Below are 14984 nucleotides of genomic sequence, written 5' to 3'. Positions count from 1 at the left end.
TGTGGCCCATTCCCAGGTCTTCAGAAAACAAGGGTGAGCTCAAGCTGGAAGAGAGGGGTGTTGGGAATTGAAGTGACTGCATCCCACAAATGCCCACAGGAGTGCCTGACACCTCAGTCCACTCTGGCCATGCACAAACCATATTTCAGGTACCCTCCAGTGTCCAGACCTAGGGACACAGTCCTTGCTCACACCACTGTGACACTTCCTGATCATATCCCCTTTCAAACCTTAGCCAGTGCTATCAGCTACACCAAAAAGGTTCTCAGGAGCATCTCACTCCTCTTTTCCCACTGCAGGCACCTTTTCAGAGAGGCAGAAAAAAGCCTTTGTGGATGTGCTTATGATATTTCTCCATAACTGTAGCAGTTAATAAGAATTCATCCCAGGCCCAAGCGAGTGACTAAAAGCTGCTGCCATCTGAAAGCTCAGTGGTGGCCTGCATGAAATAATGAATGGAATTACTCCAGCTAGTGGCAAATATTTAGAAACAAAACACAACACCCCATTTTTGGCTGGGACTGAAGGGGCTGCCACTGAAGTTGGCTGTTTAGAATGTCTATGAAAAGCAGGGAACCTTGCACATATCTGCAATGCTCACAGAAATGCAGTCCATAGAACAAATGCAAAAGCATGCAGAATTCTTGGCAACCTCATCTGACATAAGATGTGCTGTTGTATCATAAATTTTATATAAGGGAACAAATTGATCAGTACTAAACATCTCAACAAACTCATTGTTTTAACTGACATTCGGTTTCTGAACATTAAAATGTATGAATGGCAGAAATATTATCTTCTAAAATGCAGATATTCAAAGAAGATTTTTTCAGTTGCTAACAGAAACACCTAAATGTTTCACTGTTTTGAATTGTAATTGGATTTGAAGAACAATTCAGTGATTTATCAGTGGGATCACGGTTTGACCTACATAACAAATTATGCCACAAGAGAAATTATCTCCTATGAGCTTAGTCATTAGGATGGAGTAATTTCTCTTCCTTTTGATACTTTCCAAATAGTTTTTGAGAAACAAAGATGATCAAAGGGTTTAGTTGCCCTTTGCTACCATCTTTAGCATTTAGCCAAAGTCAGGGCTTGGGAGTAAACAGTTCCCTTTAAACAATCAATCATCAGTGCTGCTGCACTTGTGAGCACAGCCCAGTCCCTGGCTGGAGACTGGAGTGAGGGTGCTTGGTTAACTGGCCTGCACTGGAACCACACTGGGCAGCTCGGGCTCTCCTTCTGGCCACACGCCTGGGGCTGCCTTTCAAAGGCACTGCACACCTGACAGTCCTCCTGGACACTCTCAGCTCTGTTGGAAAAAAGGCATTTAATTCTTTAGCATCTACCTGCAAGCTTTGGTGCTGTCCTAAGTTACACTTTAACTGACAACAGGCTAAGTTTAGAGCAGCAACCCAGTGTCCTAAGCCCCAGCTAACCACCTCTGAGTGCTGTGCCATTTAACACAGGGGGCCCAAAGATGACTCTGCAAGACTTTTGCACTGACATGGTGTATTTAAGACAAAACTACAGTACAAACATTCCAAGACTGGGTTGAGTGGACTACAAATCTACTTGTTCCCATGTACAGTTTCAATACAGATCTCAGTGCAGTGCCTAAGACAGTTCATACGTCACCAGTGTTGTGAAACAGAAGCAAGAGGGTGCACTTTGTTTTATAAAAAACCCAACAAATAAATTATACATTGAGAGCTATTGCCAAGCTTTACATATAAAAAGTAAAAATACAGTAGTTAGTGCGGCTTTAACAAAACAAATCTAGCTAAAAAAATATTCTTATGTACTTTAAAAATAAGTTTGTCCAGTTATATAGGTGGGGGTGGTGTGTGTGTTTATGGAGCAGAGTGCTCAAGCCAAGCAGTCTAAAGGAGGTGAATTCTGCAGGAGAATCCTGTGGCTCCCGGCCCTGTGGGTGTGGCAGCGCTGCCAGCAGTGCCTGCTCCTCAGGCCAGCAGCCACACGGAGCCGCCTGTGATACCGAGCCGGGCCTGGCTTTAAGGGGCCGTGCTGAGCATCCCCAGCAGCACTGCCCGGAGCCACTGCAGCTCTGCCTCTGCCCGGCACTGTGGGGAGGGCCCTGCACTCCTGTCTGTGGTGCCAACACCTGGAGCAAACACACCCGGATCACCCCTGTGTCACTGAAAGGCCATTAGTACATATTGGTCTATCTTTTGGTTGAAAAGTTGATTGTCCAGCTGCATTTGAAAGCTGTGACATTACAGTGTCTAACAGCTACATATATATATATATGTATATAGATACTACAGCTTCCTAAACTCAGAAACACTATGTGCCCAGACAGAGCTTTAAATGCTAGCTGGCTGCTAGCTGCTATCACTTCACCAGTAGATTTGGGTTGTACCAGAAAACGTTCACAATGTGAAAAATACATCCAGTGCTGTTTGTGAAGGACACGCTCATCCCAAGAGTACGTCTTTGCTTCATGAAACGAGAAGGAAGGAGCAGGGTGCAGACAAAGGGAGAGCAGGCAAGGACTGCAAACAGTTTGTATAGAGACTCACACATAGCTGCATTGTTCACCTGAGCTGCTCTAACAGGGCTGCAAATTTTCTTGCCCAAGTTGTGTCCAAAAAATTGTCCAAAATTATCTTACATAGCTGTCTGTCTTTGACAAAGTATGAGAAAAATTTAAGTTTAAAATCAAATACATTCAAGCTAATTCATTAACCATGACTGATTAACAGGTAAGTAGGTAATTTATTTGCTATAAATTACCTAATATTAAACTCTATTACCACTGAACTAAAGAAGAGATTTCCTTAATTCTGGTGTATGAAAGCCTCAACTCCCACAATTTAATGCCCATTTCCTAAGCCTGTAAATACACACAGCACATGCAGACTCTGATGGTCCTAAATGGGTGAGACTGAACTGCATCTCTCTCAGGTTAATCAGTCTGAGATAAGGGCAGGGATGCTGTTATTATAAACACCAAGATTTCTATAAAACCTTTTACTCCGGTCACAGAATGTGACTGGAGTAAAATCACTTTTACTTTCAGATGCAATCACTTAGCATTCATTCATTCACTCCTGTCAACTCTTACAGCTTTTCAGTGGTTGGCAGACCTGCCAACATCCTGACACCAAATTCACACAAAAGCTTTATTTATAAATCTCTTTAAATAAATACCAAAAAATAGACTTTAAGAACAAGCTTGGACCCTATAGCCAATCAATCAATAGTATAGCAATGGCAGGAAAATCCTTTTTTCTCAGTAGCACACAGGCATTAACTGATACTTTATAACACTAACTGTAGGAACTATTATCCCTATTTGTGTTTGATAAAATGCAGGTGATGAGGAATGCTACATTACCTGTTAGGCAGTCATGTTGCAAGACAGTAGTTCTAGCTGCAAACCAGAACAGTGATGCCAAACTGCAGGATGTTCAGATCACAAACCTGTGTCACCTTGGTCTCGCCAGGCTCCCTACATAAGCAATGATTTGGTTAGATAAGTAAGCTACATCAAGGTAAATTGAGTGAATAGTTGCTCCAAGTATCAGATTTTGCTGGGAAGAGTTGGGTTTGTAGCCCCAAATCTATAAGATTTTGCAAGTTCCCAATTTACCAGCTGAAATGTTTGCATTTTTATGTGAAGTTTCAAATATTAGTCCTCTGAAAATCGAGGAAAGCCTCGCCCCTTTGAAGTTTCTGTGTGCGTGCATGTATGTAATCACAACATTCCCCTCCAAACACGGCTATCCTGACCATGCTGAAATAACAGTTGGTTATTTGGAACCATTTAGATTTCAGGGGACACACTCACCACACGCTATTTACTTGTTATTTGCTGTGATGGCTTGGGAGGAATCTAAGGATGGTATTCAACACACAGTGCTGGAAAACTGTAAACTTCTGTTATTCCAGTTTTGGGAGGGATTCAAGCTGACAGTTCGCAGAGCTCCTGAACCCAACGGGAAGAGCCAAATATCAAACATGCCTAAGAAAATGCTACTGCATTCTGTCTATTTACAAACCCAACACATGTAGCTGGTGAATGCCAGCTCAGCTGCTGAGCAAACAGATGAATAGCAAGTGCCAAGTTTCCACACACAGTCCTGGCTTTGTGCAGAAAGCAGACTGTTGCAGCCATTGCTTCCCTTTTCCTGCAGGAACTTTGCTGGCAACTGCATTATTAATCCAGACTAAGACATTTGATATTCGAATCAGGAATCTTCTACATTTTAAAAAGCAGTAAGGCTGAGACTTAAAAGTATAAAAAAAGCCAATACTCAACTGAAAGTAGCAATGAGAGAGCTGAAGGGCTGGGAGCAGGAGTCCTGTGCCTGGCAGGGGCAGTGGCTCCGCTCATCCGGCAGTGCGGGAGCAGGACCTGCCGTGTGCTGCCCTGGTGCTGGCTGGAGAGGCACCTGCAGCACCTGCCACTAATCCTGAAATCCTGGCTCTTGAGGCAATGGCTGCAAATCACTGCCTGCAGAGTCACTCCGGTATGTCAGTCCTAGGAGCTTTCTCTGGTCCCTACATTCCTGTTAAGGCCTCAGGGGTTTTGAGACGTGGCAGTGGGTCATGTAAAATCCACGTGGCTTCTCCCTTAACACTCATTCAGCATCTTGCAAAGAAGAGCACGAGAGCAACAGCAGCATGAACACCTCGGCCTGAATGCAGCAGGCTCGCTAGGCCCAGCTCACCTACACAGCTCATAGTAGTTTGGTCCAAACCTTTGTTTACACTGAGACACCGTGCAGGCAGCCAATGGGCAGAAATGAAGTTGTGCATACAGGATCCAGAACCAATTTTCACATTTAAGTTTGTTTCTAATAACCACATGCATATAAGTATCTACAAACAGCAGCACTATGCAGAAAACACCCTCCAGCCTCAGTCACAGGTTCAAACCTCTTCCTCAGAAAGAAAGATCACAGTTGTTTTATCTGTGCTTCTCTGTTAGATGTGGGATTTATCATCTTTGTTTCTCCTCCCTGTGACTCTGCATTACTTTTTTCACAGGCTACATCACCAGGGTCTATGTGATGATACTGCTGCCCAGAGCTCAAATGATCTCTGAACTGTATGCACTGTACCCCAAATTTCACCTGGGCACCCAAATGCCTTCACACTATGCAGTGTGTGCTCTTACCTTCCTTCTACAAAGAAGTGAATTGCTTAAAGGAATTTTTAATCCTTTTTTCCTATTTTCACCCTAGTCTTTCTGTTATTTGTTCCACATACAACTATTAGATGACACTTGGAACAGGATTCAAAGTGGCGTTAAAAACTGATCCAGTTGTATCCTCAGGCTGCAAAAATACCTGGTAAGTATACCTTAAGCACAGTGTCTGGAAAAAACACCCAGAAACAGCATGAAGAGAAACAAGAAAACTGTTTTCCTTTCTAGTCCTAGAAGACTATAATACTAATCAATAAGCAATTCCTGAAGCAAGCTGCACTCACACCTTCACTGCTTTGGCTCTTAAAACATACAGATCTCTAGTCTAAAATGCATGTATTTGAATCATGTAGAAAATGAAATCATCAGTATAAGTCTTCTGCTGTATTCTGCTAATGCTACAAGCTGTTTGGCAGGTAATTTCCATTTTCCTGGTTGCAGTGAGCAGCAGCTCAAATCCAGCCTACACAGCTGGTCACTGATGGACTAGATTCTCATGCTTTCCAGGTACTGTAACGGGTGTGCAAGGATTATTAAGGGGGTTAAGGCCAAAAAGGAGAGTATGTGTTGGTACAACTAGGGAAAACCAGAGAGAATAATCACACAGAAGAAAATGTCCTTGGCTGTGCGGGAGGGACAGTGACCACCACGGAGAGCCCTGTGCAGGGCACGGCCACGAGGTGGCCCTGCGAGTTCTCCTCATCCCTGCGACGTTCATTATCCCGCAGCCATCAGGGCCCCAGCTCACACCCCAGAGCTCTGCGACACCTTACAGCACCAGAGCCAGCTCAGGGTAAGGAACAATCAACCAGCACCAGCAGGACACAGCTGCTTTCTTTTCCTCAGTTCAGAACTAGCGCCAGTGTGACAGTTCACTTCTCCTGAAGGAGAACATCAAATGTGCATGTGGTTTTACATCCCAGTTCAGGCTGCAGCTCCAGTTATTGTGAAAAATGCAGAAGCCTCTTCCTGGATATCCTGGCAAACCAGCTGGCTGTCTGACTCCCATTCAGAATGAGTTTGATCCCAAGCAAGTCTTTTGGAAGGATCCCATGAAGACATGTTAGAAGATTTGAGTTTTTACAAGGTGAGAGTTTCAGAGACTCCTTCTTTCAGAGTTCAGTGGTGAGTAAACATTTTGTTCTTACTGTAGCATCCTCAGTAACTGGGCTAAAAGGGGTGAAAAAAAAATAAGGCTCTGTAAATACATTCCTCCAAAAAGGTCTGCCATGATGCATTACAAGAGAGGAGTATTGCTTCAGACAGCATTCATGGCTGTTCCCCATGTAACTTAATGAGACCAACAGACAAACTTTTCTAATGGACAACTGCAGCAGAGCAAACAGAATAAATTTAAACAATGCAGCAGTAGCACCACTGCCATTCTTTAAAGGTGGTCACTGCAAGGGTGGTTGCCACTGCCATCATTCTGCCTCACCAGCATGGCAGAATGGAATAGCAAGGGAAAAGGCTTCTACCAGTTGGGTTTTCTGACACTCTTATAGCTTGGAATTAACATACACACATCCATTCATTTGTCATACTTGAAATGCTATAAACTGAGACAGAGCTACAGTTTATTAGCACAGCAAAACAAGGCATTATGTCTAAATGGCCACTGTAACTATATCAGTGGAAGCAGTAAGAGTGCCCACACAGACCTGTGGAGTGAGCTCACCTCACTTCAGGTGCCTGCTGGGATGGCGTCAGCCCAGCTGAGGACATCAGGGTCTCTGTGCTGCCTTTCACTGCCTTCAAAGATAAGGCAACGTTATTTCCCAAAGGCCCGTTGGAAATCAGTCCAGTCTGAATGGGGAAGAATGAGATAAGAAACTCAAAACACCAGCCAGGACAAGACAAGCTAACATTTCAATATGATTTACATATAAACGGCAAAAATAGGATTCATTAAACTCCAGACTGGGCTTTACTAATACAAATTCTCTAAGAAATTTTATGGCATTTACCTGCAGTACAATACAGCAAAAATGAAGTTTAACTATTAAAAGGGTATGTTGTCTGATTTACTCCAGCTGAATTAGTTTGCTTTGTTTTTGAAGATCTATAAATTAATGTACCAGATCAAACTATTAAAAATTATTGTATTTTATTATTTAACTTGAACTCCTGTTTCTTAATCATGACAAAAGCTTTCGCTTTTTTCTTTAAGAAATGGTTAAGTAACTCACTGGCACTATCCACCTCGGTGTTACAATGGGCTGAGAAGACACCTACAAAAAGCAAACAAAAACTCAATTAAAAGGTTGAAAGCAGTTAAGAAACGTTGTCAAAATAGCATACCTCCCAAAACAACACCTCCCCCAAACCAATCTCAGATATTTGCCCTTTGTTAGCCTTTGAATCACGCCAGTGATTAACTGGAGATGTGGCACCCACTGAGCACAGAGCCAGACACTCACTGGGTGCAGTTTCAACTCAGTGCTCCCTTCCAAAGGCAAGAATCCATCATCTTTTAGTGCTTTGTGGACAATCTTAATCCAGAGGACACTACTGTGAAGAGTTCAAAAGTCCTCCTACTTCCCCCTTTCTCTTGGTGCATACAATAGAACTCATTTTTGCCAGCATAGATTACAAGAGATTTCTTTTTATCTATATAAAAGGCTTGATTAGTATTACAAGTTTACTAATCAAGTATTTGTGTGTATATCTATATATACACAGACATATACACATGTACATACATCTTCAAAATATAATTTCTGAATTATGTATTTCTGAACCCTTACATATCCCTTATTAAGTGTGAGAAGCAGGCTGGCACTTGCAGCTCTACTAAAACAGTACTAGAGCTTCCTGTGGCACACATACAGGTTCACTCTCCAGGCTCCTTCATTTCCCTGCAAAGCTGTCACATCTACATCCCTACACCAGCCACCCTGCAGGTGGGGGCCATGTGAGCAGTGATCCCTGTCCATCACTTTTTTCCACTGCTGCAGATCCAAGCCTGGCAGACAGACACTAAAGCCAGAGAAGAGTCCATGAGTAAAAATCACTGTTATGTGCAAAGGAAAAAGTCTGGGTTTGAAATACATTTACCCGAGGTGTGGCTTCTGTAAAGTCAATTAGATTCTCTGTCAGTGATGTTAAGGAAACGTCCTGGTCATCTGGAGTGCTCTATGGAATAAATCAGTTTTGAATTGAATTCCCAGTAGCAACCACACAGGTCTACTGAATACTCTAGTGGCTTCCTGAGTTATAGACCAGTATCTTTAATGAACATTACTTTTTATCAGGCTTATTTTTTCATGTCTTTCCATTTGATCTTTAAAAATAGCCTTTTGATTTCCCTTATTCTCATTAATGTACTGGAAAAAACATGATTGCTACTGTAAGCAAGCAGTGAAACTGTCCCCTCCCCTCTGTGAAGGTGGGGTATGCACCATTTGAAAGCTCAGCAAGGTCTAGAGTGGGGTGTTTAATTCAGTGAAATTTATGATTATTCAGTGGGATCAACTATGTAATACTGGTTTAGAGGCCAAACAGCTACAGGGAAGGATGTTTTGGTCATCCAGAACAACCTGTCAGTCTGCTCAAGTAAAGGCAGCACAGGTCCAATGCTATTGGATGGACTCTGCTTACTTCTAGAGAGAGACAAAAGAAATTTTAATCCCCGAATTTGTGCTCTTCATGGAATCCAGTTAAAAAATACCTTAAGGTAACTAGAACATAACAAATGAACATGTAAATTTAAACTTTTCCTTCTGTAGTTCTTTTGATGGGAACTGCCTATGTCAGAATTTCATCCCTACCACCTTCTTACTGGAGCATGAAATCCTTGGGATGCAAGGGGCTCCCTCCAGTGTGAGAAAAATAACCAGTTCAGAAAAATAAGAGTTATGCCATGAACTGGAAAGGACACGCAGAAATGGCCTTTGGAACGATCTCTGCAGTGTCCCTGCCTGCTTCAGAAAGCACTCTCTGGCATTCCCCAGCGGCTGGCATTCACAGAGCTATGAGAGGCATGCAGCAAGGTCTGCTGGGCTTGCCTGGAGGCATCAGAACTCAGAATGTGACAGAAACCTTCCAGGCTGGCAGGTGGTGATACCTTTGAAACAGCGGCCTCCTCAGCTGGAGCCAGATTAGCTGGAATTAGCAGGTCCTCGTGGTTAGAGTCAGCATTGTCCTCATTCAAGGTATTACTGAAAGGGGAAAACATCCTCATTAGCACTCTGCCCGGATAGCATGGAACAGGGCTGCTTCCCAGACAGCTCAAAACCTTGACACCAGTTCCAGGGAGGCAGACAAAAGACTGGTGTTCGTATGTTAATGTAAATGCCTTCCAACTACCTCCACAGATTACTGCTCTCTCCCACAGTTCCAGCTACAGCTGTGCATAGACCCAACGGTACCCATGTCTTCTATCTCAAAGGAGTTTCTTCAGCCCCTGTGTCTAATTTGCCTGAAGCCTTTCCTGTCATCCTCTTATCTTCCTCTTTAGAGTAAGGGGCAGCAGGATGTCAGGAATCTCAGTCCTTTCACAAGCTGAGAGAGATTCTCTTACTGCTTGCAAGGATACTCACCCCGAGGCCTGGCCCACTGATTAACTGCTGCAACGGTAATTAAAAATGCATCCCTAAACCTAGTTAGATGTAGCAGAAATGCTCAGCAACTGTTCCTCATCTTTTCAGCCCTCATCATACCCTGTACGTGGTCCCCTTACCCCAGAACCATGTTTCTCCAGAGTCACTTACGGAACAAAGGTGTTTGAAGCAGGGATTGCTTTCAGCAGCTCTCTTGGATCTTGAAATACTGGACTGGTTGCTGGGGGACTGCTCTGTGATTTGCCTGACAGGATAAGGTTCCTGGCACAAACCAACAAAAAACAAAAAGAGAAAACAGGTACAACCTTCCATGGAAAGCTCTTTATGAATCACTTGTTACAACAAAGTTTTGGGACTGCTAATGTAGATTTTGTTTGTACATTTTATTTACAGTATCACCCTCTGCTCTTTGAGATGTGCCACATGTGCATCGTCACAAATGGTCAAGAAGTTAGATGTGGTAACCTTTTACATTTTTTAATTCCTGCTGTCCCACTGGACCTGCAATCATTTCATATTTAGTAATTCTCAGGAAACTGGCACTGCAGGAGTTTGTATACAATTTCTTTTCCTCCACTAGAAAACATCTACTGTGAACAGACTCATCCCCTCTCCCCACACCGAAGTTGTTCACATTTCAGAAATAATTAGTGATTGAAATTGCTGTTGTAACAATGGTCATTAGGTATGGGAGAATAAAGAGCATCTGTATTATCTTGTATATAATAACACTTAGCAGTTATAATCCTGGTTTTCTTCTCAAAACCACTTCACACTCACGAGGTTAAGGTACCCTATGCAAGGTAAAATGCAATGGTGACTGAGCCACTGGCAGACCACACTAAACTGCAGATTCTCAGTTCTGCAGTGAGGAACTAAATGACATGTTTCTTACAAATCTATTCACTACCTGGCAGCAGCCTCCTGAATATTGGAATTCTTGACACCTGTCATGCTGTCATCTTTTCCAACCTGAGAAGAAGAAATGAACAGAGACAGACATTTCTGATACCTGTTTGCATCTTGTGTCAGTTCTGAGATTCACAGTAGAGTCTCTATCCCAGCACAAAAAAGTGCTGTTCATCTACAACTCAGGGACTTAGAACATCAATTCCATGACAACTTCAGTGCAGAAATAAAAACAGTTCACCAACAAAACCAAATAAAATACTGTTATTTGGTAAGGAATTTACTACAACATGCAAAAAGCCCAGTCTTAGTGACTTAATTGCTTGATTAGAAGGCAACCTCTGGAGGTTACCTGTCTCAATGACCTCTCAAACCAGGGCTTACACACGGTCTTGTCCTGTTACCTGCTGAGTATCATCAAGGACAGAAATTCCTCCTTGGGCAACCATTCCAGTACAGAACCATTATCACTGTGAGAAGCCCTTGACTCTGCCTTGGACAAGGCTCCTGGAACACCCTTATCTGCAAGGCACCTTCTCCAACACCAGGCAATTGAAGAGAAATAAAACATTTGAGAGCGTCACAGCTCTGCTCAGTCGAGTATTTACCTTGTGCCCTGCTTCTGCCTGGGCCTTCAGGATATTGCTTTTGAGATCTGCTGGAAGCCACTTGGCTGCTACCATTGGGCTCTCGATTGCATTGTTAAGACATTTATCTGTCAACTTCACCACTTCATCCTAGACAGGAAAACATCTTTATCAGAAGCAGTTTCCACATGGACAAGTCTGGGTGGAAGTTTATCAACATCTCTAAATAACAAGGCTCTGAAGCCAAAGAGAAGTCAGCAGATTTATATTGAAATGAAAAAGCAATTTTTCCTTTATTTTGGAGCTCAGTTATAATGTTAAGCAACACAAAGGAAAAAAAGCACAATGCTTGAATATGGATATGCAAACTGCTGTGCTAAAAATACAGTGTGCAAGAAATGAAGTGCATCCTAAAACTGCAGCCTAGTTTACTGAGAGGAGATTAATATAACAGCCATTTTATCAGGTCAGTGTAGCCTAAGTAAAAGTTGATCATTTACTCTCAAATGCAAGTTGGGAAGATTTTTAATTTAAAATCCACTTGTAAGTTAGACCAAGAGTTTAATTAATGTGCTACTAACTACCTCTCCCACCACTGATTATATCAGAGCAAACTGGCAGCCAGATACATAATGAAGAGAAGTAAGAACGAGATACCTTTCACTACAGTATCTTTCATTATGAGAATTTCATTTCTTAATTATAAAATGTTAATTAAGCATTCAATCTACTAATTGCTACTTGAATAGTGGCAGAAGTTAATTAGCTGAGTGAAAACTAAACCCTGTGACCTTCCTTCTGAGGGTATGACTCAGCAGGGGGAGACAGAGTCCTGCTTTCCTCACCATATGCCACGGTCTAGGGCAGGCTGTTCCCCCTGTGCTGCAGGACTGCCCCGAGCAGGGACAACCCTGCTGCACTGCCACCTGCACCAACTGCAGCGTGCCCAGGAGGAATGGAGCACATTGCAAAGAGAAGAGCAGAACAGAGGAGTTAAAAAGAGGTGAACACCTGTCCCCCCACACCTCTCCATCCACTGTCAGATTTCTACATTCCCTGGAGACACTGCTGAGAACTTGTAGTTATTTTGTCTTTAGAGAGGGGAAAAACATTTTCTTTTTTTTTTGTCTCTTTGTAAATCGCCTTTTGGGATATCCAAACAAGATCTTAGGAGACTATCTAAAGGAGAATCCATTTTCAAATTTTGACCCAGTCAGCAATGAACTTCACAAAATATTCAAGGGTCACTGTCAGCATAAAAGCTATGAGGACCAACAGTACTTTTAAGTACTTTTATTTCAGAGAAGTTGCTGGAATTACCAAAAGGAATAATTACAACTAAATTATTATTATTTATACAGCTGCAGCACCCACTGAGATAATCTTTAAGTCTTTACTGGACCTCACTGAAGCAGATGCCATGTGTGACACTACCTGTACAGGATTTTGAATGCATTATTCCACTAATACAATAAATCAGATCATTTTAACTGAGCACATCAGTACACTGGTGCTTGAAGTACCATTTTATTGTTTAACTTCCTCTCAGCTTCCTCCACCTGAAAAATCAATTTAATTAGGTCACTCTAGTCTATTAACAATTAGACTCCCGACTTTTGAAAAAGCTTAGCACAATTACAGAATATTTTAATTTAATAGAGCATAAATTTCCTGCCACCAAGGAAGCATTTCCCTCAATATTAATGATCCATTTTTTTCGACCCTATTTTGCACTTGAAAAAAGCATAGGTGTCTTACAGGTTTTTTTAATGAAAAAAGCATGTAGCTAGAGGGAAAAGCATCCAGCACCTGCTAATGCCTCCAGATGTCTAATTTACAAGACATTTCAGGTGTTCACACAAAACGCTGAAGCTGCGGGGGTTTGTCATTATTCCAGCTCATTAGGAACGTTTGCTGTTTCCATGGACCAGACAAACTACACTTGTACTGTGTTCTTCAATTAAAACATGGAGCTAGGCAGTGATGCAAAAAGGCAAGGAAAGATTAAAGGCAGTAACAAGGCATGTGATCCCAACCCTTTGTGCTTTTGAGTTCTGTTCCCAGTGCCACTAAAACTCACTTTGTGCAGGAAGATGGAGCCTAATACAGGTACATTTTGAACCAACTTCCATGCATTTACAGATCACAACAAATTCAGAGAAAGTAAACCCTCACGTCCTTGTATTTCTGACTCAGGAGCAGACTTTGAAGACGGGCAAACAGGGTGAACCTCTATTGTTCATTTCCCTTCAGAAGCTGATGAAAGCAGAGCACTGGTGTATTTAAAGCTATTTGCTCTCTTCGCCAGATCTGGTCACTGCACTACTGAAAGCTGGGAACAGGACAAAGTCTCATTCTTCCATCCCAACAGATTTTGGCAGTGAGCAGCAGAGAAAAATGAAGCCATTCATTCCCTGGCTTCCTCTTTTTCTCTAGAAGAACAGGGTAGCTAGATAAATATTTCCCTATCAAAGGAATCAATCAGGATTGATTGATTGCAAGCATAGAATTACATAAAGGTGACTGTCAGGCCATCTCTATCTCCTGATGGAAAACAGTTAAAGATTTTTAATTAACAAAGCTGAAGTGAGTTGGCATATAACAGTGTCATGAAGTTCAGGATGCAGCTCTGCCTTCAGGAGTAGAAAGATAACACTTTCTCCCAATGCATTTTCCAAACCTCTTATGTACTGTAACAGTTTCTGCATGTGCTGAAATTTGTAATCACACACCTTCAGAGAGAATGCTGTAATACTGCATTCCCTCTGAAATAATAGCAAGCTCCAGGATCTAAACTTATTGCAAGGTTTTAGCAGATATATTGCAGTCTTATGCAATTCCGCCAGAAGAGGATAGCACAAACACTTTTACTAACAGATTAAGAAGAAAAGTAAGTACAGGAGAAGAGCCCACAGGTACATTTTATAACAAACACCATAAATGAAAGCTTCTATGTTTTCTAAAGCAGCCTTCAAAGGCAGGAAACAGAATTTTTAATGGTGACTTTTAGGTCACTCTTTTCAGGACTGGTTTTCAAACCATTAACCTTCCTCTCTGAAGGGCGTGCTCATTTGGTGCTACTGTAACCTACATATCTTTGCAATCTGAAGCATTGGGAATTTCAAGTATGCAGAGAGTCTCTAATCTTTGTCTATCTTTTTTAAACAAACACTCTCAAGTGACTTCTTGGTAAGCTACATCATAGGTGGAAAAGTTTTATTCTGTCTCTTCTACCCTAAAAAAACCTCCAATGATCTACTCTTACATTTTCCTAATATAATTTGCACTTCCTTCTTGAAAGCTGAACTGTGTTTTATCACCTATTGGCATACTGTAGATCCATAATTCTCTGTTATGCAAATGTTCTTGCTCTCTAATCAGATTACTGTCCTCCCAGTATCAATAACCTCTGAAGTTCCTTGGCACCTTATGTGACAGCAGCTGGATGACTGTGACTGTTCTGTATTGGCAGCTGTTTGTTAGATTAGCTCATTACAGGAATCTTAGCTTGCTTATTATAAATCAGCCACAATTTAAAAACCTCTGAAACAGGTCCAGGCCATTCTCTTCAATGAACCAATTAAATGTTTTTCCCTCTCTCTGTCTGAACTAAAGTGCAGCTCAACAGGCTAAAATATTCTTGAATACACTGTGTTCATTTGCTTTAGTTTATGTAGAAGCAGTGTTTCAGCATAACAGGACTGACAGTCTACTGACTAATCTTCTTAGAGACCTGGTAATCTTTTT

General features: G+C 42.0%; 1 protein-coding gene across 1 annotated transcript in view; it reads right to left on the bottom strand.

Moving 5' to 3' along the window:
- Positions 1–1498: 1498 nt before the first annotated feature.
- Positions 1499–14984, bottom strand: part of EPB41L5 (erythrocyte membrane protein band 4.1 like 5) — a 52037-nt gene continuing 38551 nt past the window's right edge. The window contains exons 19-26 of the mRNA XM_066553212.1: positions 11259–11387; positions 10652–10713; positions 9892–10002; positions 9246–9339; positions 8237–8314; positions 7369–7410; positions 6858–6985; positions 1499–6349 (exon numbers count right to left, since the gene is read on the bottom strand). Of these exons, the coding sequence (XP_066409309.1) occupies positions 6292–6349; positions 6858–6985; positions 7369–7410; positions 8237–8314; positions 9246–9339; positions 9892–10002; positions 10652–10713; positions 11259–11387 (702 nt within the window). The 3' untranslated portion in view covers positions 1499–6291. The remainder of the gene's footprint in view (positions 6350–6857; positions 6986–7368; positions 7411–8236; positions 8315–9245; positions 9340–9891; positions 10003–10651; positions 10714–11258; positions 11388–14984) is intronic.

Source organism: Molothrus aeneus, chromosome 7 (genome assembly GCF_037042795.1).
Source record: "Molothrus aeneus isolate 106 chromosome 7, BPBGC_Maene_1.0, whole genome shotgun sequence".
NCBI lineage: Eukaryota > Metazoa > Chordata > Aves > Passeriformes > Icteridae > Molothrus > Molothrus aeneus.
Note: the sequence above shows the minus strand (reverse complement) of the source record. Positions and strands in the feature narration are given on the sequence as shown.